The sequence below is a fragment of the Dendropsophus ebraccatus genome, chromosome 1 (assembly GCF_027789765.1).
Source record: "Dendropsophus ebraccatus isolate aDenEbr1 chromosome 1, aDenEbr1.pat, whole genome shotgun sequence".
NCBI classification, from domain to species: Eukaryota; Metazoa; Chordata; class Amphibia; order Anura; family Hylidae; genus Dendropsophus; species Dendropsophus ebraccatus.
In genome coordinates this window covers 80,428,269-80,453,268 of record NC_091454.1, presented here as the reverse complement: position 1 = coordinate 80,453,268, position 25,000 = coordinate 80,428,269, and the positions used below count along the sequence as shown (strand labels likewise).

Here is a 25,000-nt window from a genome sequence, read left to right as displayed (position 1 = left end):
AACCCTCAGGGCAGACCTCACATGTTGGTCTAAAGACTGTACATGTGGTTCACACATTGCACGACATATAAAATGAACACACTTCCCAGGTTGCTTTATATACTACTGACCCGATTAAAATATAATCTAATTTTATCAGCATTTTCTTACGGGATTTGAAAACATTTATTTAGGCCAAGACCAGCTTGTTTCTTATTTATACTTACTTCCCGCTGTAGCTTCAGCAGGTAACCACATGTCCAATATTAATATGAAGCCTCTCTGCTAGAGATGAGCGAACCGGGTTCGGGTTAGAGTCCATCTGAACCCGAACTTTCGGCATTTGATTAGCGGGGGCTGCTAAACTTGGATAAAGCTCTAAGGTTGTCTGGAAAACATGGATACAGCCAATGACTATATCCATGTTTTCCACATAGCATTAGGGCTTTATCCAAGTTCAGCAGCCACTAGAGATTAGCGAACCTCGAGCATGCTCGAGTCCATCCGAACTTTCAGCATTTGATTAGCGGTGGCTGCTGAACTTGGATAAAGCCCTAGGACTATGTGGAAATCATGGATATAGTCATTGGCTGTATCCATGTTTTTCAGACAACCTTAGCATTTTATCCAAGTTCAGCAGCCCCAGCTAATCAAATACTGAACGTTCGGGTTAGTATAGACTCCCGAACCCGGTTTGCTCATCTCTAGCAGCCACCGTTAATCAAATGCCGAACGATTGGGCTCGGATGGACTTGAGCATGCTTGAGGTTCACTCATCTCTACTCTCTGCTCCAGAGAGTGATAGATTGGCACAAAAATGGCAAATATAAAAAGTGGGTGCATCTGGAGCAAATGTTTAACTCTGTGTCTCATCTTATCCCACATGCATTAATGTACACCCCGCATTTGTACCTATGTTTGTGTTAAACTTTTTACCAGAACTTTAATCTCTACTTCACACCAATCCAATCTAGATGTAGGTGGATGTAGGGCAAAACATTTTGTTTAAAAAAGAGACTGGCTTTCTTTTGTGGAGCTGGCAAACGTAACTGATCCTGTCCCTCTGTATGAATCAACAAAGTTTCAGCTTATCTGCTTACTGAAATCCCACCATGTCTTTACTCCTGCACTCTATTAAAACTACATGGTTGGGCCTAGGTCCACTGGATCACTGCCACTGATATTTTCTCACATCACTGTTACCCCTCAAATGACTTTAAAGCAGCTCTGTACCCACAATCTGGCCCCCCAAACCGCTTGTACCTTCGGATAGCTGCTTTTAACTCAAGATCTGTCCTGGAGTCTGTTTGGCAGGTGATGCAGTTATTGTCCTAAATACAACTTTTAAACTTGCAGCCCCATGCTGTACGGTTAGAATATTTGTGCCCTAACCTTGCACCACCCCTCCGTCCCTCCTCCCCACCCTCTTCATCATTAGGAATGCCCCTAAAACATTTTCTTCATGCTGAACATTGCACAGGTGTCTTAACGATCCAGCCCATATGGCGGGCTAAACAGGTGGGGAAGAGGAGACAATCTGCCTGGAGCATTCCTAATGATGAAGAGGGTGGGGAGGAGGGACAGAGAGATTGTGCCAGCCTAATGCATACACAATCTAGGCCACGCCCGTTGGGCACGGAGCTGCCAGTTTAAAAATAGTTTTTTTGGAAATAACTGCATCACCTGCCGAACGGACCCCAGGACAGATCTTGGATTAAAAGAAGCTATCCGAAGGTACAAGCTGTTTGGGGGGGGGGGGGGGGGGGCAGATTCTTCCAAATTACACACTTCACTTCGTTAATAGGAGTGCAGAAGTTACGAAGGTACTTATTATACAAAGGTATTTTTATATTTTCTGAACATGCCCTAGCCTGTAAAGGCATTGAGATGTGGTGCATGGCACATTTAACACTATTACTTTAGAAACAGATCCTGAAAACCCTTGGCCAGTTCCTTCTCCATATCTCAGAAATTTTAGAGAAGGTATATAAAAAACTAATTTCTTTAACGTCCTTTCAATGCTTCAAGAAATCTGATTAAAGTGTACTGGCTACTATAAATAAAGTGTCCTGGTTACTATAATTAAATAAATAAGTATAAATTATAATAAATTTTATGTTTTGTTTGCTCCTTGCAGTCAGTAAGGGTGTTGGGAAAGTCAAACATTTTTTATTAGAGTGTATATTCACATGCTATACAATACACCAGCCAGGCCTCCCCAATCCTGGCATTTTTCCTAAATCTCTTTAGACCAATGAGGTTTTAATAAAACAGAAGTAATGTTTGTTACTGAAGCAAGAAAAGATATAACTGTGCAAATGGCAAAAGAGGACTTCCATTACATAGGTTACAGTGACTTACCATTATATCCTGGAACAGGCTTCCCAGCTTGCCCTGGAGGAGGTGTCAATGAATTTCCTAGACCAGTACATGTTGCTGTAATAGCGGATCCTGTTTCTAGAGTAAGTTAGACAGTAGACATGTGACTAGAAAACATATAAACATCATAGTATACTAGTATCAATATAGAGTACAAAGGTTTATATATAAGGGAACACAGCTCCAAAAAACTTTAGTAAAAATACAAAACTTTTATTCATAAAAAACATTGAAAATTACACGTGCAGATAAAAAATACTACGCCAACATATTTCAGGGTCAAACCCCATATTCATGGCAATGCCAAACATTCATAATGAAAAATTTATAAGATCAGGTACCCTGCTGTCAGACAAAGCCTCCCACCCAGCCCAGGGGAGGGGATACAGATTTACACGCGATCTGGTGAGTAAACACCCATTAACCCTCATATTGCCAAAGGAAACATAATGAACACCTTACAAATCTTCGCAATATAAAAAGAACAACAACAGATGTTGCTTCAGATAGTTACCACTTATGATTTAGTCAATATTATTATTATTTATTTATAAAGCACACTTAATTCCAGAGCGCTATACAGGCAACAAGGGTAACAAACAAGAACATTACAAGATCACATTACATGAAGGCAAATGGCAGACTGATACATGGGGAAGAGGACCCTGCCCGCGAGGGCTTACAATCTATAAGGTACTGGGAGAGAAACAGAAGTGCAGCCATTCAAGTGTGATGCAGAGTTATTGTAGGTTGTAGCCTTGTTTAAAGAGATGGGTTTTCAGGTTACTTTTGAAGGACTTGATGGTGGATGAGAGCCGGATGTGTCGGGGTAGCGAGTTCCAGAGTATGGGGGAGGCTCAGGCAAAGTCTTGGAGGCAGTTGTGCGAGGTACGAACAAGGGGGGAGTGCAGACGGAGGTCACTGGAGAATCAAAGGTTGCGTGTGGGATGGTAGCGGGATATCAGGTCAGAGATTTACGGAGGGGACAGGTTGTGGATGGCCTTGTATGTCATGGTCAATAATTTAAAGTGAATACGTTGGGCAATGGGGAGCCAGTGAGGGGAGAGGCCGAGGCAAAGCGAGAGGAAAAGTGGATTAGTCGGGCGGCAGAGCTAAGGATAGACTGGAGGGGAGTAAGGGAGTTAGAAGGAAGGCCAGAGAGGAGGATGTTACAGTAGTCCAAGCGGGAAATAATGAGAGCATGTACCAGCAGTTTGGTAGAGTCAGGGGTGAGAAAAGATCGGATTCTGGAAATGTTTTTGAGGTGAAAGCGGCAGGAGGTGTTCAAGGCCTGAATATGCGGTTTTAAAGACAGGGCAGAGTCAAAGGTGACCCCAAGGCAGCGGACTTGGGGGACAGGGGACAGAGTGCAGCCATTGATAGAGAATGACAGATTAGACGGCAGGGTAGAGCGGGATGGGGGAAAAATTATAAGTTCCATTTTGTCCATGTTAAGTTTTAGTCTGCCACTGCAGCCTGACTGGAGGACATCTCCGGTATACAGGAGAACACGGGGAGGCTATACTGGGAACACAGCACCACTCACTGTCACTCTCTTGACCCAGCAGAATTGTCCAAAAAACTGGCCACTGCCGCTCCAGGACATACTGCTTATGGGTCCAGATGTATGGACACAGTGAGTAACACGCTTCCATCATCTCCTCATCCTCATCTTACAGAGGCCTTTTTCTGAGCATTTTATCATTGCTAGAACTAATTATAACTATTATTGTTCCAAGCTCAGTGACTTCAGGAGCCAAAGCACGGTCCTTGCAAAAAAGATTTGCTGCCAAGAGATACCCATCTAATCTCATACTAGACTCAAAGAGTAGAGCATCCAAACTAAGTCAGACCGAATGTCTACTACCAGGAAAAAGAAAAGGTGATGAGGCAGCATCCAGTTACAATACAAATTTTATCACCATGTTTACATCAGATAATAAAGGGATAAGGAACATCCTTAAGAAACATTGGGCTATACTACAACAGGATCCTTACCTCCGTGATGTCCTTCCCTCTAAACCTCAGGTCACCTTCCGACGGTCCACTTCTCTTAAGAATATACTTGCACCCAGTAAACTACGGAAGAAGAAAGCAAACCCTAACAAAAAACCCCCCTTCTCTCTTTCAAAACCCCTGGGTAGTTTCAAATGTGGTTTGGGAAACTGTAAGTGTTGTGCAAGTATATGCAACAAAGCCACTAACTTTAAATCCAATGTCACAAGGGAGGTATTCCCAATTAAAAGCTTTATGAACTGCAGCTCGTCTTATGTTGTGTACCTATTGGAATGTCAGTGTGGTTTGCAGTACATAGGACGCACTATTCAGACTTTGCGTAATAGGTGTTTCTCGCCACTCTGTAGAGTGCACTCAGTGCGACTTCTCCAAGTTTTCCCTTATACCGATTGAGCATATACCCAACGATGGGGGCCAACGCTTCCAGTCACTTAGGAGAAGGGAAAACTTCTGGATTTTCAAGCTTAAGTGCCTGACCCCTCAGGGATTAAATGAGTACATTGAAAATGTTCACTAGGTCACTTCATTCCAGCACATGTATGTATTTATGTTAATATCTATATGCAGGTGATATGAAAGTTTACATTTTTTATTGTGTTTTATAATATATGTATTTATATTTTAAAAAATTTTTATGTAACTATATCTCATAATTTATACTTACCTCTATATATCATACATAATGTCTACTACCAAGCTTATCATGGACTGTGTTGTCCTACCATGATCTATGCTATAGCTCCTGTGCCTTACTGGGAGTAGCCATATCATACCTTGCAGCATCCCCCTGTACATTTATCCTACATACCTGTCCCCCTGCTCCCTAATGTGCTATTTTTTCCCCCACAGTGCCATCCCTATCAGCCTCTGTCTCCCAGTACCAGCACTAGCTCCTTGCTTCTGACACTATAGTTCCTGTGCATTAATGTCAAGTAGCTACATGACTCTTGGAGCTTGTCAATGTTATATTTTACCCATTCTCCCACTGATGAATACACTGTCTCTGCCTGCCTCTTGTCTGCTCAGGGATTTACAGCCACAGCAGGAGATGGCTATCAGTGCCTGTCTCTGTCCTCTGTTTATTTTATGTCCATCCCAGCCATTGCTGCTGCTACTGTGAGCTATAGCTGCTATCTAAAGAGCAGCAGATATAGCCTTAGTAGACTGATTCCAAGGTGTCAGTGCTTATGGAACTTCACCCTTCATTTACTTCTAAGCTGTTTACTTCTGTTTACTCTCACTCCTCTTGCTGCTATGATTGGTGACTCAGTTACACACCCCCACCACTGATTGGATGCTCACATCATGTGACCGTAGTCTCTGCTCTCCATGCTCACAGACAAGTCAGTGCAGCTGTACTACGTGACTGCTATATGGAGATCTGCAGACAGCTCTGCTCCTGACATGTTCCTGCTATTTTTGAATGTCTGACTATAGCTCCTCATTGTGCTAGCCATAAAAACTCTAATACCTACAATGTATATATATTTTTTATGATGATGTATGTTTAGCACCCTTCTGTTAGTTTATTTGTGTATTTTGAATGTAGCCCCGCCCCTAGGGGGCGTGTCTGGCGCCAATTCCAAGGATTACTGTACTATTTAATACCTGCCTATCCACACCATTGTATGCACTGCTATTCTGATGAAGAGGACCTCTGTTCCTCGAAACGCGTAAATATTGTGCACTTTTAATAAATATTTTTACTTTATTCAGCCTCTATTTGGAGTCTTTTGGGCAGCGCTAACATTATGGATTAGCCACGCACCATTTTTGTACCTAGACTAGAACTAATTATTGGCTCTGACTGTCATTTAGATGCCTATATTGTACCCTATCATGGTGATAATATATGTACGGCTCTGATGACCATAACTTTGTTTACATCTGTACCTCCTTTCATGCACCTCCTGACCCCTGATGATGTCACCGACCAGAGTGACAGAAACGCGTAGGGAAAAGGTGACGGTACTGACGGTGAAAGGACACACTGTGAAATTTTGGGATTGCCTTTCCCTTAAGAGGTTGTGACCTGCACCAGACTCTACTTGGACAATAGCGTTTTTACTAAGTAGTGGATCCTGTTTATTGGCATTTTCACCCTTTCCTCGGCTGAGGACCACTGGGGACTTTGTTACTGCCTACTCAGTTTCTACGACTGACTTGGTTGCATTGTCTATGTTTTTCCTTAAGAGGAGTAATAGTGCTTTATGCACATTGTATATATCACATAGTGCTATCAGCATATATATCATTTTTATTGCACAGTAAATACGATCTACTGTTTTATTGCATACCAATAAAAGTTATTTTTTAGCTCATTCCCTCTGTCATTGGTTTAACATATACGAGAGCGTGGGATTACCTAGCTACCATATGGTTAGTATACCTTACCTATACATATTATATAATTGATGTTGAGTTTTAGAAAGCGGGAGGAGAAGGAGGAGGATATAGCCGACAGACACTCTGGAATCCTAGATAGCAAAGAGGTGACATCCGGACCAGAGAGGTAGATCTGGGTGTCATCGGCGTAGAGGTGGTAGCTGAAGCCGTGAGACTCTATGATATGTCCCAGGCAAGAAGTATAGATGGAGAAGAGAAGAGGCCCAAGTACAGATTCTTGGGGAACACCAACTGTGAGCGGAAGAGGGGAGGAGGTGGTGTGAGAATGGGAGACACTAAAAGTGCGGTTGGAGAGGTAAGAGGAGTTCCAGGAGAGGGCTGAGCAAGTGACGCCAAGGGATGAAAGAATTTGTAAGAGGAGAGAATGGTCGACTGTGTCGAAGGCAAAAGATAGGTCAAGGAGAAGAAGCACAGAATATTGGCGTGTGGTTTTGGCAGTTAGCAGGTCATTGGCCACTTTGGTTAGGGCAGTTTCTGTGGAGTGGTGGGGGCGGAAGCCAGATTGCAGGGAGTCAAAAAGTGAGTTGGATGAAAGGTGGGAGGATAGTTCGTGGTAGACATGCTGTTCTAGGAGTTTTGAGGCAAAAGGGAGAAGCGAGATGGGGCGATAGCTGGATAAGGAAGTAGGGTCAAGGGATGGATTTTTAAGGATGGGTGTGATGGTTGCATGTTTATATGGAGATGGGAAGATTCCAGAAGTTAGTGATAGATTGAAGAGATGTGTTAGTGCTGGGACATATGTTGAGGAGAGGTTGGGGATAAGGTGGGATGGTATTGGGTCAAGTGCGCAGGTGGTGAGATGTGATGTGGAGAGTAGTTTGGAGAGGTGTTCTTCTGTGATAGTGGAGAGGTGAGTTAGTGGGGAAGAGCACTGGACGGGCATGAGGGGGGCTGAGGGGACTGTAAGGTAAAGCTTACTGTGATGTCATCGATTTTCTGCTTGAAGAATGTAGCAAAGTCCTCAGCAGAAATAAGAGATGTGGGGGGTGGCAGTGGGGGAGCGGAGAAGAGAGTTGAAGGTGTTAAACAGTTGCCTAGGGTTGTGAGATAAGGAGGATATGAGGGAAGTGAAGTAGTCCTGTTTAGCAGAGGTGAGAGCTGATTTGAAATCAAGGAGTGCTTGCCTGTATGTCTGGAAGTATTCCTCGGAGTGAGACTTCTTCCTGCGCCACTCGGCAGCTCTGGACACTCGCCTTAGTTGTTTGGTTATGTGGGTGTGCCAAGGCTGTCTGTTTATGCATCGTGTTCTCTTTTTCGTAAGGGGGGCAACAGAGTCAAGAGCGGAGGTTATTGTGGAAGTCAATAGATGTAAAACAGGTCACCTTATGAATTATAAAAGTGACCTGCTTTACATTTATTGACTAAATGATTAGTGGTAACTATCTGTAGCAACATCTGTTGTTGTTCTTTCATATTGCGAACATTTGCAAAGTGTTCATTATGTTTCCTTTCGCAATATGAGGGTTAATGGGTGTTTACTCGCTAGATCAGGTGTAAATCTGTATCTTCTCCCCTGGATTGGGTGGGGGGCTTTGTTTGACGTCAGGGTACCTAAACATATAAATTTTGCATTATGAATGTTTGACATTGCCATGAATATGGGCCTTGATCCTAAAACGTGTCAGTGTGGTAATTTTTATTATGTTTTTGGAAAAAAAAAAAAGTTTTGTATTTTTGTAAAGTTGTTGTAGCTGTGTTCCCTTCTACAATATTGGATTCATTACCCGGGAGGATGGCCTGGTATATTTTCACTTGCTCCATTTCTAGAGGGTTAACGCATTGCCTTTGGACATATTCATACAGTAAGCTGACCTTACCTGTTTTTCTATATATTCCTACAAAGTTTAATGGGTTAGGCCCCTAATAGGTAAATGCTTTATGCAGTATAGGTGATAAATGTGTAATCAGTGGGGATATCTAATGTCTATGGCTAGCTTTATTCTTAGGGACCCTCAAAAGAACATATAGAATGGATGCCTTGATATTTGTCTTCAACAGCAACATTAGTACCATAGTAAATGATTATAAGCTGAACTGTGAAAATGAACTTAAAAGGTCTTATTCCATGATTTAGGGACAACTTGCTGACTGGTTGGGGTTTGACTGCTGGAATCCCTTACCGATTTTGCGACTGGCCACCACTCACTGCTTGCGGGTGTGTTCACACTATGGAATTGGTGAGGAATCTGCGGATTCCGCTTGAAATTCTTGTCCCATTGATTCAAATGGGATTTCTCAAGCACAATCCACCCAAAGAATTGATGTGTCAAAAAGAGCACAGTCCCTCATGGGGTTAAAAGGGGTTGAACTTAACCCCCTGGGGGTTAGACTGTCATTTTCTATGGCAGGGGGAACCTGGTTAAATGCTCAAGTCAGTTCCACTTTGAGCAAATCTAAGCGGAGCTGTATGGGTAATTTTTCCAGTTTTTTTATACGTGACAGTCATAAGGCCCTTTCAGGAACCTACTTCTGTCTTTATTAGCTATCGGAACCTCACTCAGTAGTGATACTCTCAGCATAATGAACATCCTGCATTGAATGAGCTGAATGTCACTCCGGCTGCATGCAGATAAAAAAGAAAAAAAAGACACCTGCATGAGGTAGTCAAGGCCACAAAGTTTTGCTGGTAATTGCTGTTATTTTCATAACCTGTGACTCACCAGTTTGCCACCAGTGATCCAGCACAGGAACCTTAAAAGTTTTTTTGGACCATTCTAATGTTTCTACATCACATCGTTCTCCAGCAACAAAGAGAGTCCGGAATCTAGAAGAAAAGATTAGTTAGATTAAAAAGTTAGATAGCTACCCTCCCCCCAAAAAATTTTCATCATATTGACCTCATGCAGGTTCCATCTCTAATTGCCAGTTTTCCTTGGGCTCATCTCTCACTGCACCTTCTCCTTCCCACAAACTTACACAGACAGCATTTAAACCCAATCCCTTAAGTTTTTTTTTTTATATCTTTCAAGACTTTAACAGTCAAACAAATGGAGAGTAAATGGTCAGTTTAAAAAACAAGGGGAGGAGACAAGGGGTGGAGAAAAATAATTGGGTCAAACATAAACTTGTTTATATCACAGTAAATGAAGTGGGCAGCTTCTCAGACTTCCTCTTCTATAATAGCCATAGGGCTTTATCCAAGTTCAGCAGCCACCGCTAATCAAATGCCGAAAGTTCGGGTTCGGATCGACTCGAGCATACTCGAGGTTCGCTCATCTCTACTCTCTAACCTATATTCCCACCTACTCTCCACAAGCACTACCTTAAAAAGAGCATGCATCCTTGAAAAGATCTTGGCAAAAATCTGTCACCTGAAATGGCATAGCTTATACATCAATCCTCCTATGGTCCTTCCAACTGTGTTCAAATGCAGGAAAATTCATACACAAGGTTATCACTAAATGGTATATATAATGCCAGAGAAAAAACTTCCACTTTAGATTGGAGGTGCGGCACTCAACGAAGCATGGTTGTACATATGGTGGATGTGCAGTATCCTCCAAAATTTCTGGGAACACGTTTTTAAAGAAATTTCGAAAATTTCACAATGTTCAGCAAAAATGCTTTGTCACAAGCTGGTATTCTTACTCTACTTATTCTGAAACTACAATTCTGAAAAGAAAATTAAATAGAAAAGAAGTGGACAGATTATTGTTTGGACTATAGGTTTTTGTTTGGTCTGATAAATAGCTACCAAGCATGAAAAATTGTCATGTGAGGAAGGCAATACACTTTAGCCCTAATACCTGGCAATGGATCTCTTTGACTGATCTTTCAAGCCTACTGCAGTGTTGTGTTTGTATTGGAGCACAACATATTCAGGTTAATTCCTGTGACAGTGTTACAATTTTACAATATGGGCTTATTTGATGATGCAATAGGGAGCTGCCCTATTTTTATTTTATTTTTCCTTCTATATAAGTGCATAATATGGGCATTTTTCTCTGATAAGATATATTACAATGTTTCTTATATTTAATTGTACTTTTGATTCATGCAAAGTTTGTAAAATACAGTTCATATTTAATGGAAAAATTGAAAACAGATAAAATGATGATGAAGATACAGTAATAGATTAAAAAAAAAATTAAAATCCCTGGCTAGATAAGCCAATGTCAGTTCCAGGTCTGGCTTCACATTAAAGAGGATGCACCATCAGGTATATCCTCTTTAATATGACCCACGCATAGAACGGCGCACTGGGGGCAGGCCAACTCGCCTCCAGTGCTTCAGCCCTGGCAACTTACCCGTGGATACAACGGTGCCGTACATGGGAACCGGGCCGTGGTTCAAAAAACAGACCGCGGCACTGGCTTTCCCGTGACGGCGACGTTCTATCTGTGGGTCATATTAAAGAGGATGTACCTGATGGTACATCCTCTTTAAATCTAAATGTTAAGCAAGGATTATTTTCTACATTATAACTGTAGTAAACTTCATACTTCTTTTAAGACATCAAGAGCAAAGCAATTTAAATCTGATTATTCAATCTGTCTGTCCCCCAATGTCTCCTTCTGGGATGACTGTAATGACCTGAAATATAAACCATGCAAAATGAATCACTGTATAGTTTTCATCAGAGGATTTGCACAGTCCTGCTGTGAGCGAGCTCGGAGCAGTCTTGTGTCTCTGCTGATTAGTGATGAAGATTTCTCTACCTCTGTAATTAAGCAAACATCAACAAATATGAATCTTTATATAGCAAGTTCCCCTTTCAGCACTATTTAACATGTTCCTAAAGGGCAAATGTGCATGGCAAGGATACAAATATTAAGCAATTCCCTAACCAAACAGCAAATTAACATACATTTAGCTATGGATATCTCCATTTCTAATCAGTGTAAGTTCATTATACAGTCAAGCTTTTTTTTATCATGTACTGGTAAGGCAAGTTACCTCCCAGCTTTGAAACAGCAAGAATATTAATTCATATTTATACGTATAGAGAGAGAAAGAGAGAGAGAGAGAGAGAGAGAGAGAGAGAGAGATTTTAGTACCTGCTCTGAGCCTTTTATTTTTTACAGGAGTCATTCATTTTATTTCATACTCTGCCTCTTTTGTTCCATAACTAATAAAGTGTACACACAAGTTATAATTACCTCAGTTTACAATACTTCTACAAATACATTGGTCCAGATTTATCGACCAATAGTAAAATAGAAACTGGTGTAAACTGCCCACAGCAACCAATCACAGAGCAACATCCTTTTTACCAGAGCTCAACGCTGGTTTGGGTTTTTAGTTGTTTTTTTTCCCTTATGCTATTGCATCTTTGCCACCAAACTATGACCACATTCTGCAATCATAGTTTCTGGATATGATTGCCACACTGCTACTAATACTGCCAGACTATGATCACACTTTACCAAAATATTAACTAAAACACACTATATACAGATAAATATTACCACCATATATTGACCATAATTACAGTACAGTTATATCCAGTGACTAACAGGTGACACACTCTAAATGGAGTTGAGTACTTTAACTTTTTTCTCCATCTGGCCTGGATCACTATGATGACCTCTAGATAGAAATTGTGTCTGTTGACTTTACCATGCAGGTGTGTTTGGCTCCTTGCCTCTCCAGTAGTCTCCATGTCTACTCTCTAACCTCTACTCAAACTTCCCACCCTCCCTCTTTAAAAAAACAAACAAAAAAAAAAAACACTATCATATCCAATGCTTACCCTGTGCCCCACAAATATGTCCAGCCCCATATTGAAAACGAGCAAAAACAAGCAATTAAAGCACCCTCAGATAGTAATAGTGTCCCACACAATGACAGCACTGGATAGTGCCATCAACATAGTAACTGTTCACCCTTCTGTGTCTGCACATAGTAATATGGCTCAAAACACAAATTAAAGTACCCTCTGATGCTCCCCAAACACAGTGAGGGCCCCCTTGATGCCCCAGCATATTTCAGTACATTGCACCTGCCGACAGTGTATCTTCTAGGCTTGAAAAGCCTGTAGCCTATGTGAGAATATGGGGGAACATGGAGTTGGTGGCTCTATGCTTTGCCCAAGTATCCAATTGTATAAGCGTTGCTTGTTCACTGAAACAATTACAAAAAAAAATTATTAACTTTACTAGTTGACAAAATATACATTATTTAGATGCATGTGTACATTGTGCACAGAAATTGACTAGTCGTGATACCTGTATAATAAAACAAATCTTAGCTATGAAACATTTTATAACAATTTCATGGGGAAATCATTCTTACTTTGATAAAGGATATTGCTTTCCTAAGACAGCTTCTGGGTCTTGCTGACGAATGGCTCGAATTGCAGTTGGAGCAGTAAACATGGCAGCTACTCCATGCTCAGACAGTACACGGAAATATGCAGATGCATCTGGTGTTCCCACTGGCTTTCCCTGGGAATATTTTATGAATGATTAGAATAAAGTTTTACAAATTATCACAGTTATAAAAAAGTTCAGTAAAAGAACATTCAAATCGGAGGCAATGTTTTGTTTTCTACATGTTTTGTGCATTGTCACCTAAACCCACGATAACAGTTCAATAATTATTTTTTACGACACAGAATACAAAGACAGGAAAGTAAACTAATAAGAGATATGGAGGACTTTAGGAGGATGAATTCAAATAATTAAATTGTTACTGTAATTTCAAGCAACTTCCCCCAAATGGTTGATGTGATCAGTACCATTTTTGTTGAACACTTCAGTAACCAAAAATGATTCGTTACCACAGAGAAACAGCTCTAAGTGTGTGGCCACTAGTCTCTGCAATTCTGTAATTCTGACTATAGTAACAGACAGCAAGATGAAACAGACAGCAAGATGAAACACAGGAAGTAGAGGTGGGGATTAGTTACTACTATGTGCAGGAAAGATGGAAAGAATCTGTTTGGGATCAAAGCTTTGTCTGAAAGGTAAATCAAGGCTTCCCTCTCATCTTAGCAGTAGGTGTACTTAGTGTAACCCTCATCTTGCTGTGCTACTGCTGCTTCTTTACCTTACAGTATACCTTTACTATAATAGTATACTGTAAATAATCAGCCCAGCACAGAGCCAGCTTGTAAGTACACTTTCAAAAGAACCATGTTATGGCATAGCAGAGAAGAATATGTGCTCTGCTGTGATTGCCAGTAGTACACACACTGGGACTTTTTCCTTGCCTCTCTAGTTCAGATGAGCGACCCTCTAGCACACTGAAGTTCACCCAAATGTTCTGCTTTTGATTACCGATGGCTAAAGAAGTTGAATGCAGCCCTTAGTAGTCCTAGCAAACATGGATACAGGCAATGGCTTTATCCATGTTTTCCTGGCAGCCCTAGGCTGCATCCAACTTTTTAGCCACTGGTTATCAAATGCAGAACATTTCGGTGTGCTAGAGGTTTGCTCATCTCTACTAGAGATGTAGCAATGCATCCTGCAAATGGCACTCCCCACCTTCTGGCTATGTAAAGAACTGCAGATGGCCCATTCACATAAATAGTACACTGTGCATTGCCGAGAGCACCGTTATCCAGGGAAAAGCTGAGAAAAAGTACACTATAATCACATCTACACTAATAAATCTGCTTTTGTACTGTACTGTACAGATAAGGCTACTATATTGTCAAAACAAATAGATAAATAAACATTATACTGCTCATTGAAATTACCATATCATATATAGATACAGCCAGCACCAATGTTATTGCACTGGAGCAGCATCTCGGAGCCTTCTTGTGGCAGCACAATGCAACCCTAATACTGCTCTATACACTTTGTGTAGAGCTGTATACAGTGTGTGACTGTTGATATGTATACATATCACTGGTCACTTACACAACAGTTTGTGGCACCTTAAGCAAACTTTGAGAACCACAGACTCAAATATAACAGCAGTGCCCAGTTCCACTTTCGTAGCAGTAAATTAGGGATGCTTTATGTATCACCAATCTACTGCCAGATTCTCTAAGCTGGGCGCCCCGTGCTCGACCAAAGAAATCTGTGTTGCCACTCAGAAATAAATCACTAATGCTCTATGCACTACTTCTAAAGACTTATACGCCAATAGTGCAAGTATAAGAACGTATGTTAGGAGCATGGACTCCTGCCAAAGCGTCCCTGCTCCTTACATTGATAGGGTAGAGCGCGCACCCCCCCCCCCCCCCCACACACACACACACCCAACACCAACAAAGGCATCACTTTGGCCAATAGGAAAGCAACCCTGTCCCCCCCCCCTTATCCAGGGCAGTATAATATGATGTAGGATGCACTTAATAATGCAATTCCACAAGAACCTTTCGTCTCTTTATAGCCTAAAAACTATTACACAGCTTGTACTGTAGTTTACTGCAAATGGAAGAAAAAAATATGATGTTTAGTCACTGTTTATATCGTTATTTTGTTAACATTAGAACGCCAAAGAAAAAGGGCCACCAGAGCATATTGTTTCCATAGCAACACCAAGCATTCTGCCTTGCTATTATCTGCAAGAAGTATTCATGTTTTATGAGATGGCAGCAGGTGAGTAAGCCAAAGGAGAAATGATCCATTTAAAAAACGCTTTCAAGAGCAGTTTTAAAAATAACTATATATATTCTCAAAAGAGTATACTGTATAGTATCAATACTAGTTTTAGAGTTACTTCCAAAAGAAATTCCAACCCCTCAGGCAGCAGTTTCTCGGGCACCTGAGGGGGCAGCACAATCCTGCGCTGTCATTTTAGTGAATCAATGACCGGCCCAACAGACAATTCTGTGCACCGCTTGCTGAAATATGCCCAACCTGCTGGCTCCCCCCTCACCCACAAAACAGGAGGAGGCAGGAGGGGAGAGACACAGACAGGAGCCCCGTGGCGGGTTGGCCTCTACTTTGTAGCAGGAAGTTACTGGCACTGTCAGGGCCAGCATTTGGGGGGGGGGGGGGTAACCTGAGAAATTGCCCTGAACATGATATTATTGCGATTTGCACAGAATCGCAGTAAAATTGCTGCAAATTTGCACAAATTCGTCAGACTGCAATAATGTGATGTGCCAGGGCTAATGAAGGAGGTCTTTTAGAGCCCAAAAGGGTCCCACAAACCCTGTTTATCTACCTGTTAGGACCAGAAATTACATTCCTAATGATGTCATCAGGTCATTGCAGGCAGCATATAGACATATGTATACAGCATACAGGAGACATGTTCGTACAGCATATTTAAAAAATTTGTTGCAGATGTATCCAGCTAACTGAGGGCCTATTGGGTTAAATGGACAGAATGTAGTTAACCAGACAGATACTGTGTTCGGTCTCTTTTCCAAATGTATTCATTCATTGTGGGGAACTGAAAAGCTTTGGCTGCTTTGCTTTTGAGTCCAGCAGAATGAATGTATAAGTTTGGAAAATGGATTAAACGTAGTCACTAGTTGACTTTAGTCCTATAAACTCAACGGGCCTGTAGTCAGTACTCTGTAGTACACACATGGAGCCTTTTTTTGACAGGTTGCCAAAGTATACCCTGAGCATAGAGGGAAAATGTGACATGGGCATAGCCTTACATAGAAGTACAAGTCCCACACATGTACAAGGTGAAAAATCATGTCACATGGAATGTTTTTCATCTATTTTTATACAAAAAGAACTTTTTCAACTTGTATCTGTGATTAAATGTTAACAAAAAAGTATTTTGCTATATAGTAAAGTCATACCTCATACAACACTGATGTGTTGCCATGCAGTAATGGTCCGTAGCAAATATATGAGTGCCCGACAACCCAGCCTAAATCAGATGCTGCCCACCAGACCTGTAAAAGTTATACAACATGTAGACAGCTTTACATTTAGCACTCTAAGTGAGGTGATACTGTATGTGACATCAGGTAACCAGGATGAAACACTACACAGACTGTTATTTAAAGTGAACCTGCTGGGGTGCTGAGGATGAGTGTAAGTTTCTTACCTTCATCCCCAGTGCAGTTTTTGTCATATTAGCAATTTATTCCTTTTGCTAATGAGGCATTTTAATACATTGGGTGCAGGACTAGCACACCCAGTGCACCAATCCACCCTGGCCAGGACACCCTGCTGATGATTATTAAAATTGGTGGTATCTGTACTCTGAGGGCAATAGTCCCTTCAGCCTCAGCACTCTGTACGCTTTAGGGGTATATCAGCAGGTTACATGCTTCTAACCTGATGTTAGTTACTCTTTAAAAGGTAAGGTCTCATACTATTATGACTGTAATGTAGACAGATATGCATGGTACTTTTTTTTTACATAAAATATATTATGCACTCGTGCTCAGCCTTCTACATATAGGCTTTTATATCCACAATAGTATAAAAGGTCCTCTTACCTCACCAGGTTTTACCCCATAGACAGCAGACATTGTCCAGTTTAACATCACAGCATAGCCTGCTGTACTTCTCACAACACCCTAAAAAAAAATGTCAAATTATGAACAAATATTTTTTTCATGTCCATTTAGATATTGACCACCAAAGTAGTGACACATATAAACTTTTGTGCTATCACCTTTGGCAAGCCTGTTGTGCCTGATGTATAAAGAATATATAATGGGTGGGTAGAGGAAAGGGGAATGCAGTCATGTGGATGAGCTTTTGCAATCTCCTCTGTCCAGTCAAGATCCCGTCCAGGAGTGAGAGGCACTTGTTCCTGTTTAAAGTGAACATAAAATAATAAATAAATGTGTAGATATACTCGATATAATTGATTATGATTCAGAAAGTTGTTGTTTTTTTGTGGTCTTCCTTTGGTGGATCCAAACATTTTAGAATATCAGAATAAATAATTAAGTCTTATTTCAGCCATCTAACTGAGAATACCTTCTAAGGCTAGGTTCATAAAATGTATTTTTTTGTCCATTCAATGGCTGTCATTTTGAGGCCGAAAAACGTCCGTTATTTTGAAATCACAGATGTCATTGCAAAATAATGGATGTTATTTGGCCTTAAAATGACTGACGTATACAAAGACAGACGTTGAATAGCCTAAAAAATATGTTATGTTAACCTAGCCTAAGAGAGATGAGTAAAGCCTAGGGCTGCAGTCAACTTTTTTAACCACCAATAATCAAATGCTACGCGCTCGGGTTCGCTAATCTCTACGATCTAAGGCAAAACTACCCGTGATCTTACTTGGGGATTTACCAAGCAAGATTCCAAAAGACATTTAAAAAAGGACATCACATGAAACCACTTGGTTTTAATAAGACACTAGTAGTTTGGCCTGTCTAATACTGCTTGCAAGGGTGGCAGAGGATTTATGCAGTTTTTTCCTACCCAGCACGAAAAGTGTTTTTCTATTTATTGTCAAAATTGAGAAATCTTTTTTATTAATATAAAAAGGTAGTCAGTGTTCCACTTTGGTTGCATTTATTTACTATTCAGTCATCAGTCAAATTAAAACAACAAAATAAATGAAAAATCTCTCACTATCTTCTCACACGTAGCAAGATTGGTCATCAGAAATCCTTCTTCAATTGAGGTCCTACTGATCAGACCAACCTTTTTCACTAGACTAAACCTTCTACATTAGTGCCACATTGCTAAATATTACTATTTAATGGTGTCGCAGTGGAACTTAGCATAACATATATCATGATCTCTGGAACATGCTCTGTTACGGTTTCTAATGACTCAATTATATAAGTATAAATATGTGGTACAGCTTTCTGGTGCCGATGCTTGGACTCTGATTGGTGAGGAGATCCCCAGTGCTTGGAGCCGCCAACTTGCTGGCATTGTAACCACCCTGAAAGCTGGAGACTTGGACCGGACATAAAAGAATTGATCTACTGGATAATATAATGATTGATGTACCTAATGAAGGTATTAGTTAACACACCCACCCCCCCAAAAAATGTGCTGTCCATTATATTATCCACTACATCTGTTCTTTTGTTTTATATCTAGCCCGAGTCTTCTGATTTCTAGGTGGGTGCAGTGGGTTGTCATTCCCGAAAAATGTTACTTTATAGGAGATCGATTCATTGTTTTAAGAGATCTCCTATAATGTGGAGGAGATAAAGTAAAAGACCAGATGAACATTGAGGTGCGGCTGTAAAGTGTCATACAAGAAGGCTAAACTCCTCTGTTCTCTTACTCTTGAAGTCCCTGACACGGACATAGGTGGCAGCACTCAGCAGTATGTTCAACTGCTGAGAGAGCCACATGATGTCTGCCTGTGGCCACATCATCAGGAGTACCAGAACAGTCCATTTTCTGTAATACAGGTACATTAGTATCCTTTATACCATATTTACTTACTGGCCCCATTAAATTGAAAAACTATTTTTATTATCCAGCTGTTAGATAGCTGTTGTTAGGGTAAGGAGACATATGCTACCTCATATATTTATCTGTGCTTTCATACAGAAAAGTTTTTATTTTCTGAATCAAAGAGATGTATCCTAGCTTCATAGCATCCAAAAAGTTTTATCAAAGTATTGTATTGTCCCCCAAAAGTTATACAAATTACCAATATACACTTATTACGGGAAATGCTTATAAAGTGTTTTTTTCCCTGCACTTACTACTGCATCAAGGCTTCACTTCCTGGATAAAATGGTGATGTCACGACCCGACTCCCAGAGCTGTGCGGGCTGTGGCTGCTGGAGAGGATGATGGCAGAGGGATGCTCAGTGTCCCTCTAGTGCCCTGTGTCCCTCAGTGTTCCCCTGCCATCATCCTCTCCATCAGCCAGCATTTTACGGTTTTAAAAAAATTAAAAAAGAGTGTATTTTTTCTATTTTCCAATTCTAATTTATTTAATCTAAAATTTGGATTTTTTTTTTTTTAATTTTCACTGTTTACCATGCGAGATTCAGGAATGTTTTGATTTAATCATTTAATAGTTTTGGTGATTCCATACGAGGCAAATATGTTAATTTTTTATTTATAAAATAGAAAAAAATGGGGTGATTTAAACTATTATGGGATGGGATTTTTCATATTATTGGAAAAAAAATTATTTCCCCTTATTTACACTAATTTGTTGTCGTCTTAGGGGACTCCTATGAGTAATACACTGATTGGGATAGTGATCAATTCAATACAAACTACTCTCGATATATATTAGCATACTTTTATGTCATATGCCATTAAAGGGTTAATGCACATTGAAACCCACATAAGTTACATACAGATTTTGTTGCAAATTTACTGTTGATCTCATCCCATACTGAGATAGTAGTGAAAGCAATTGCTAATCCAGAACATCAAGAGCAGCTGGGGCTGCAAATTTGCAGGTAAATTTCACATCAGTTTTTAACCATGTAGATTCAACCAAAGGGCGGGGGGGGGGGGTTGATTTTTTTTCCCCCAGGTCACAAAACACCAGTAGCAGCCACATCCTTAAGGATGGAAAGGTGAGCAAAGAGACTTAAGAACCCTGAGCAGAGCTTGAAAAAACCTCTTTGACGCAGAAACTAAAAGCATTTTTCTATATTCTGGAAGCATATACAGATATTTGAAAGGTACCATGTATCTCTTTGACCTAACAGCTATTTAACACTTTAATGAATTTCCTATTGTCTTTAAATGAGAAAGGCAACAGAAAAATATTTTTTGGGAGATTTCTGACAGCAAATGACTTACCATGTTAGGTCGGCAGTAGATCAGTACTTTTTCAGGCTTGTGTTGCACCATCTCTAGTGCTTTTTCCACAAGAGGAATGTATTCAACTCTCCTCCCAGGCTCAATACCAAATGATGCAGTTACAATTAGTTTTGGCTGCGGACAGATAGAGTAACATTAACTAACACGATGTGAAATACTGCAAAATACACACACACACACTGTGATCTGTTATTTAAAGAGATTATGCCATTAGGCTTATGCTGCTTCAGCTAAGGGTAGCATAACCAAGTCAGAGGGGTCAGCTGTAGCCCCCTACAAATCAGAGGGGTCAGCTGTAGCCTTTAAACATTACAAAGAAGTCAACAAAACATGTAAAAATGTAATAAAAGCAGCAAAAATTCACAATGAAAGGCAGGTAGCCATAGATAGCAAAAGAAACCCCCCAAAATTCTTCAAATATATTAATGCAAAAAAAACAAGGTCAGAGCATGTAGGACCCCTAAATAATGGCGACGGGGAATTAACCTCTTAAGGACATAGGACGTACCGGTACGTCCTATGTCCTCATTAGCACTTCAAAGCGCTTTGAAGTGCCGCGATCCCGGGTGCCGCGTGTAGCCCGGGACCGCCGCTATTAGCGGGCACGGTCCGATCGCCGTGCCCGCTAATTAGCTAATCGGAGGCAGCTGTCAAAGTTGACAGCTGCCTCCGATTACCGGAGGCAACGTTTCCCTGGTGTCTAGTGGGGGAGATCGCTCCTCCGGGACCTTGTCCCGGAGGAGCGATCTCCGTTACTGATGCCGGCCGGGGACGCGTCCAAGATGGCGCCGTCCTCGGCTCGGCACTCGTTTGTTTCCGGCTGCAGCAGCCGAAAGCAAACGAGTGCCGATCTCATGGATCTCTGCAGCATATCTATGCTGCAGAGATCTCTATGAGAGATCACAGTGTATATACTAGAAGTCCCCTAGGGGGGCTTCTAGTATATGTGTAAAAAAAAAAACAAACGTGTTGTTAATAGTAAAAATCCCCCTCCCCTAATAAAAGTCTGAATCACCCCCCTTTTCCCAGGTTTTAAATAAAAGTAAACAAATAAATAAATAAATAAACATGTTTGGTATCGCCGCGTGCGTAATCGCCCGAACTATTAATTAATCACATTCCTGATCTCGTACGGTAAACGGCGTCAGCGCAAAAAAATCCCAAAGTGCAAAATTGCGCATTTTTGGTCGCATCAAATCCAGAAAAAATGTAATAAAAAGCGATCAAAAAGTCGTATATGCGCAATCAAGGTACCGATAGAAAGATCACATCATGGCGCAAAAAATGACACCTCGCACAGCCCCATAGACCAAAGGATAAAAGCGCTATAAGCCTGGGAATGGAGCGATTTTAAGGAATGTATATTGGTTAACAACGGTTTGAATTTTTTACAGGCCATCAGATACAATATAAGTTATACATGTTATATATCGTTTTAATCGTAACGACTTGAGGAACATGCATAACAAGTCAGTTTTACCCCAGGGCGAATGGCGTAAAAACACATTTCCCCCAAATAAAAGAAATGCGTTTTTTTTTTCAATTTCACCACACTTTGAATTTTTTTCTGGTTTCGCAGTGTACTTTATGCAAAAATTCAGCCTGTAATTGCAAAGTACAATTAGTGACGCAAGAAATAAGGGGTCATGTGGGTTTCTAGGTGGAAAAATGCAAGTGCTATGACCTTTTAAACACAAGGAGGAAAAACCGAAAACGTAAAAACGAAAATGGGCCATGTCCTTAAAGGGTTAATAACTGGGGATCAGAAGAAAGCTGAGTTACTTAATGGCTTCTTCAGTTCTGTATATACAAAAGAAGAGGATGGAGCTGTTGTGGGTGGGGCCAGTACTGAGGTGGGTGGGGCCAGTGCTGCTAACACATGTAATGTACTGAACTGGTTTACTATAGATATGGTCCAAAAAAAATAAATAAACTCAATGTAACCAAAGCTCCAGGGACTGATGGATTACACCCCAGAGTTCTTAGGGAACTCAGTTCTGTAATTTCTCTACCCTTGTATGAAATATTCAGTGATTCTTTGCTTACTGGTATTGTGCCGAGGGAGTGGCATAAGGCAAATGTAATGCCGATCTTCAAAAAGGGCTCTGGAACTTCCCCAGGTAACTATAGACCTGTAAGCTTAACGTCCATTGTGGGGAAACTATTTGAGGGGCTTATAAGGGACTACATCCAGGAATATGTAGTGGCTAATAGTATTATAAGTGATAACCACCATGGTTTTACTAAGGACAGAAACTGTCAAACCAACCTAATATGTTTCTATGAAGAGGTAAGTAGCAGCCTGGATGGCGACGCGGCTGTGGATATTGTGTACCTGGATTTTGCAAAAGCGTTTGACACAGTTCCTCATGGACGTCTGATGGGTAAGTTAAAGTCTATCGGTTTGGAAAATTTAATGTGTAACTGGATTGAAAACTGGCTTAAAAATCGTACCCAGAGAGTGGTGGTCAATGATTCCTACTCCGAATGGTCCCCGGTAATAAGTGGTGTACCCCAAGGGTCAGTACTGGGCCCTCTTCTGTTTAACTTGTTTATTAATGATATTGAGAATGGAATTAACAGCAATGTTTCTATCTTTGCAGATGACACCAAGCTTTGTAGTACAGTACGGTCTATGGAAGATGTGCAGATGTTACAGGATGACTTAGACACACTGAGTGTTTGGGCGTCCACTTGGCAAATGAGGTTCAATGTGGATAAATGTAAAGTTATGCACCTGGGTACTAATAACCCGCATGCATCATAAGTGCTAGGGGGAGTTACTCTGGGAGAGTCGCTGATGGAGAAGGATCTGGCTGTACTTGTAGATAATAGACTACAGAACAGCACACAATGTCAGTCAGCTGCTTCTAAAGCCAGCAGGATATTGTCATACATTAAAACAGGCATGGACTCACTGGACAGGGATACAGGGCCGGCCTTAGGGTAAATGGCGCCCTGTGAGAAACCTTTTTACGGCGCCCCCCCCCCCTTAATGTAACATAAAGCTCCTTCAGCCCCCCCCCGCCATTCACACAACTACCACCCCCAGCCCCCCCAAACAACTAACATAACTGTAACGATAATTCAACGATAATTATGACACGCCCCTTTTTGCAAGCCACACCCTTTCTTGCAAGCCACATCCACTTGGCCATGCTAAAAAGGAACTCACTGAGCATCAACACAAGGCCGTGCCATTTAGTCTATAGCCATTATTATTATTTGTTATTATTAGGGTGTCTCAGCAGAAACCTGGATGAATATATACACAGGTATAAAGCTATGCTCACACTACAGGAGTGTATATACAGGTATACATCCACTACAGGACATGTATATACAAGTATACAGCCACTACAGGATGTGTACATATAGGTATACAGCTATGTACACACTACAGAATGTGTATATACAGGTATACAGCCACTACAGGACGTGATACAGTTATGCAGTACATAGCTGTATACCTCTACATACAAGTCCTGTAGTGTGTACATAGCTGTATACGTGTATATATATATATATATATATATATATACACATCCTGTAGTGGCTGGATACCTGTATATACACGTTCTGTAGTGTGTACATAGTATGTACACACTACAAGACGAGTATTTACATGTATACACCCATGTACACACTACAGCTGTAGGAGCAGTGCAGACTAGGAAAGCTGGGTGACTACCTATGTAAGAGCAGGGCAGACTAGGAAAGCTGAGTGACAACCCCTGTAAGAGCAGTGCAGACTAGGAAAGCTGTGTGCATACCTCTGTAGGAGCAGTTCAGACTAGGAAAGCTGGGTGACAACCCCTGTAGGAGCATTGCAGACTAGGAAAGCTGGGTGACTACCTCTGTAGGAGCGGTGCAGACTAGGAAAGCTGCGTGACTACCTCTGTAGGAGCGGTGCAGACTAGGAAAGCTGCGTGACTACCTCTGTAGGAGCGGTGCAGACTAGGAAAGCTGCGTGACTACCTCTGTAGGAGCTGTGCAGACTAGGAAAGCTGCGTGACTACCTCTGTAGGAGCAGTGCAGACTAGAAAAGCTGCGTGACTACCTCTGTAGGAGCAGTGCAGACTAGGAAAGCTGCGTAACTACCTCTGTAGGAGCGGTGCAGACTAGGAAAGCTGCATGACTACCTCTGCAGGAGCAGTGCAGACTAGGAAAGCTGAGTGACTACCTCTGTAGGAGCAGTGCAGACTAGGAAAGCTGCGTGGCTACCTCTGTAGAAGCAGGGCAGACTAGGAAAGCTGGGTGACTACCTCTATAAGAGCAGGGCAGACTAGGAAAGCTGAGTGACAACCCCTGTAAGAGCAGTGCAGACGAGGAAAGCTGCGTGGATACCTCTGTAGGAGCAGTTCAGACTAGGAAAGCTGGATGACAACCCCTGTAGGAGCATTGCAGACTAGGAAAGCTGGGTGACTACCTCTGTATAAGCAGTGCAGACTAGGAAAGCTGCGTGGCTACCTCTGTAGGAGCAGTGCAGACTAGGAAAGCTGAGTGACTACCTCTGTAGGAGCAGTGCAGACTAGGAAAGCTGCGTGACAACCCCTGTAAGAGCAGTGCAGACTAAGAAAGCTGGGTGACAACCCCTGTAAGAGCAGTGCAGACTAGGAAAGCTGTGT

At 41.4% G+C, this 25,000-nt stretch overlaps 1 protein-coding gene across 2 annotated transcripts in view; it reads right to left on the bottom strand.

Moving 5' to 3' along the window:
• Nucleotides 1–25,000, bottom strand: part of ACSS3 (acyl-CoA synthetase short chain family member 3) — a 109,408-nt gene that overhangs the window by 28,152 nt on the left and 56,256 nt on the right. For both annotated transcript variants that reach the window (XR_011363565.1, XM_069974005.1), the window contains exons 5-11: nt 20,352–20,486; nt 17,269–17,409; nt 17,090–17,170; nt 16,442–16,537; nt 13,015–13,166; nt 9,441–9,544; nt 2,341–2,436 (exon numbers count right to left, since the gene is read on the bottom strand). Coding sequence is in view for 1 of the 2 variants with exons in the window: in XM_069974005.1 (XP_069830106.1) it covers nt 2,341–2,436; nt 9,441–9,544; nt 13,015–13,166; nt 16,442–16,537; nt 17,090–17,170; nt 17,269–17,409; nt 20,352–20,486 (805 nt within the window). In the remaining variant the exon portion in view is untranslated. The remainder of the gene's footprint in view (nt 1–2,340; nt 2,437–9,440; nt 9,545–13,014; nt 13,167–16,441; nt 16,538–17,089; nt 17,171–17,268; nt 17,410–20,351; nt 20,487–25,000) is intronic.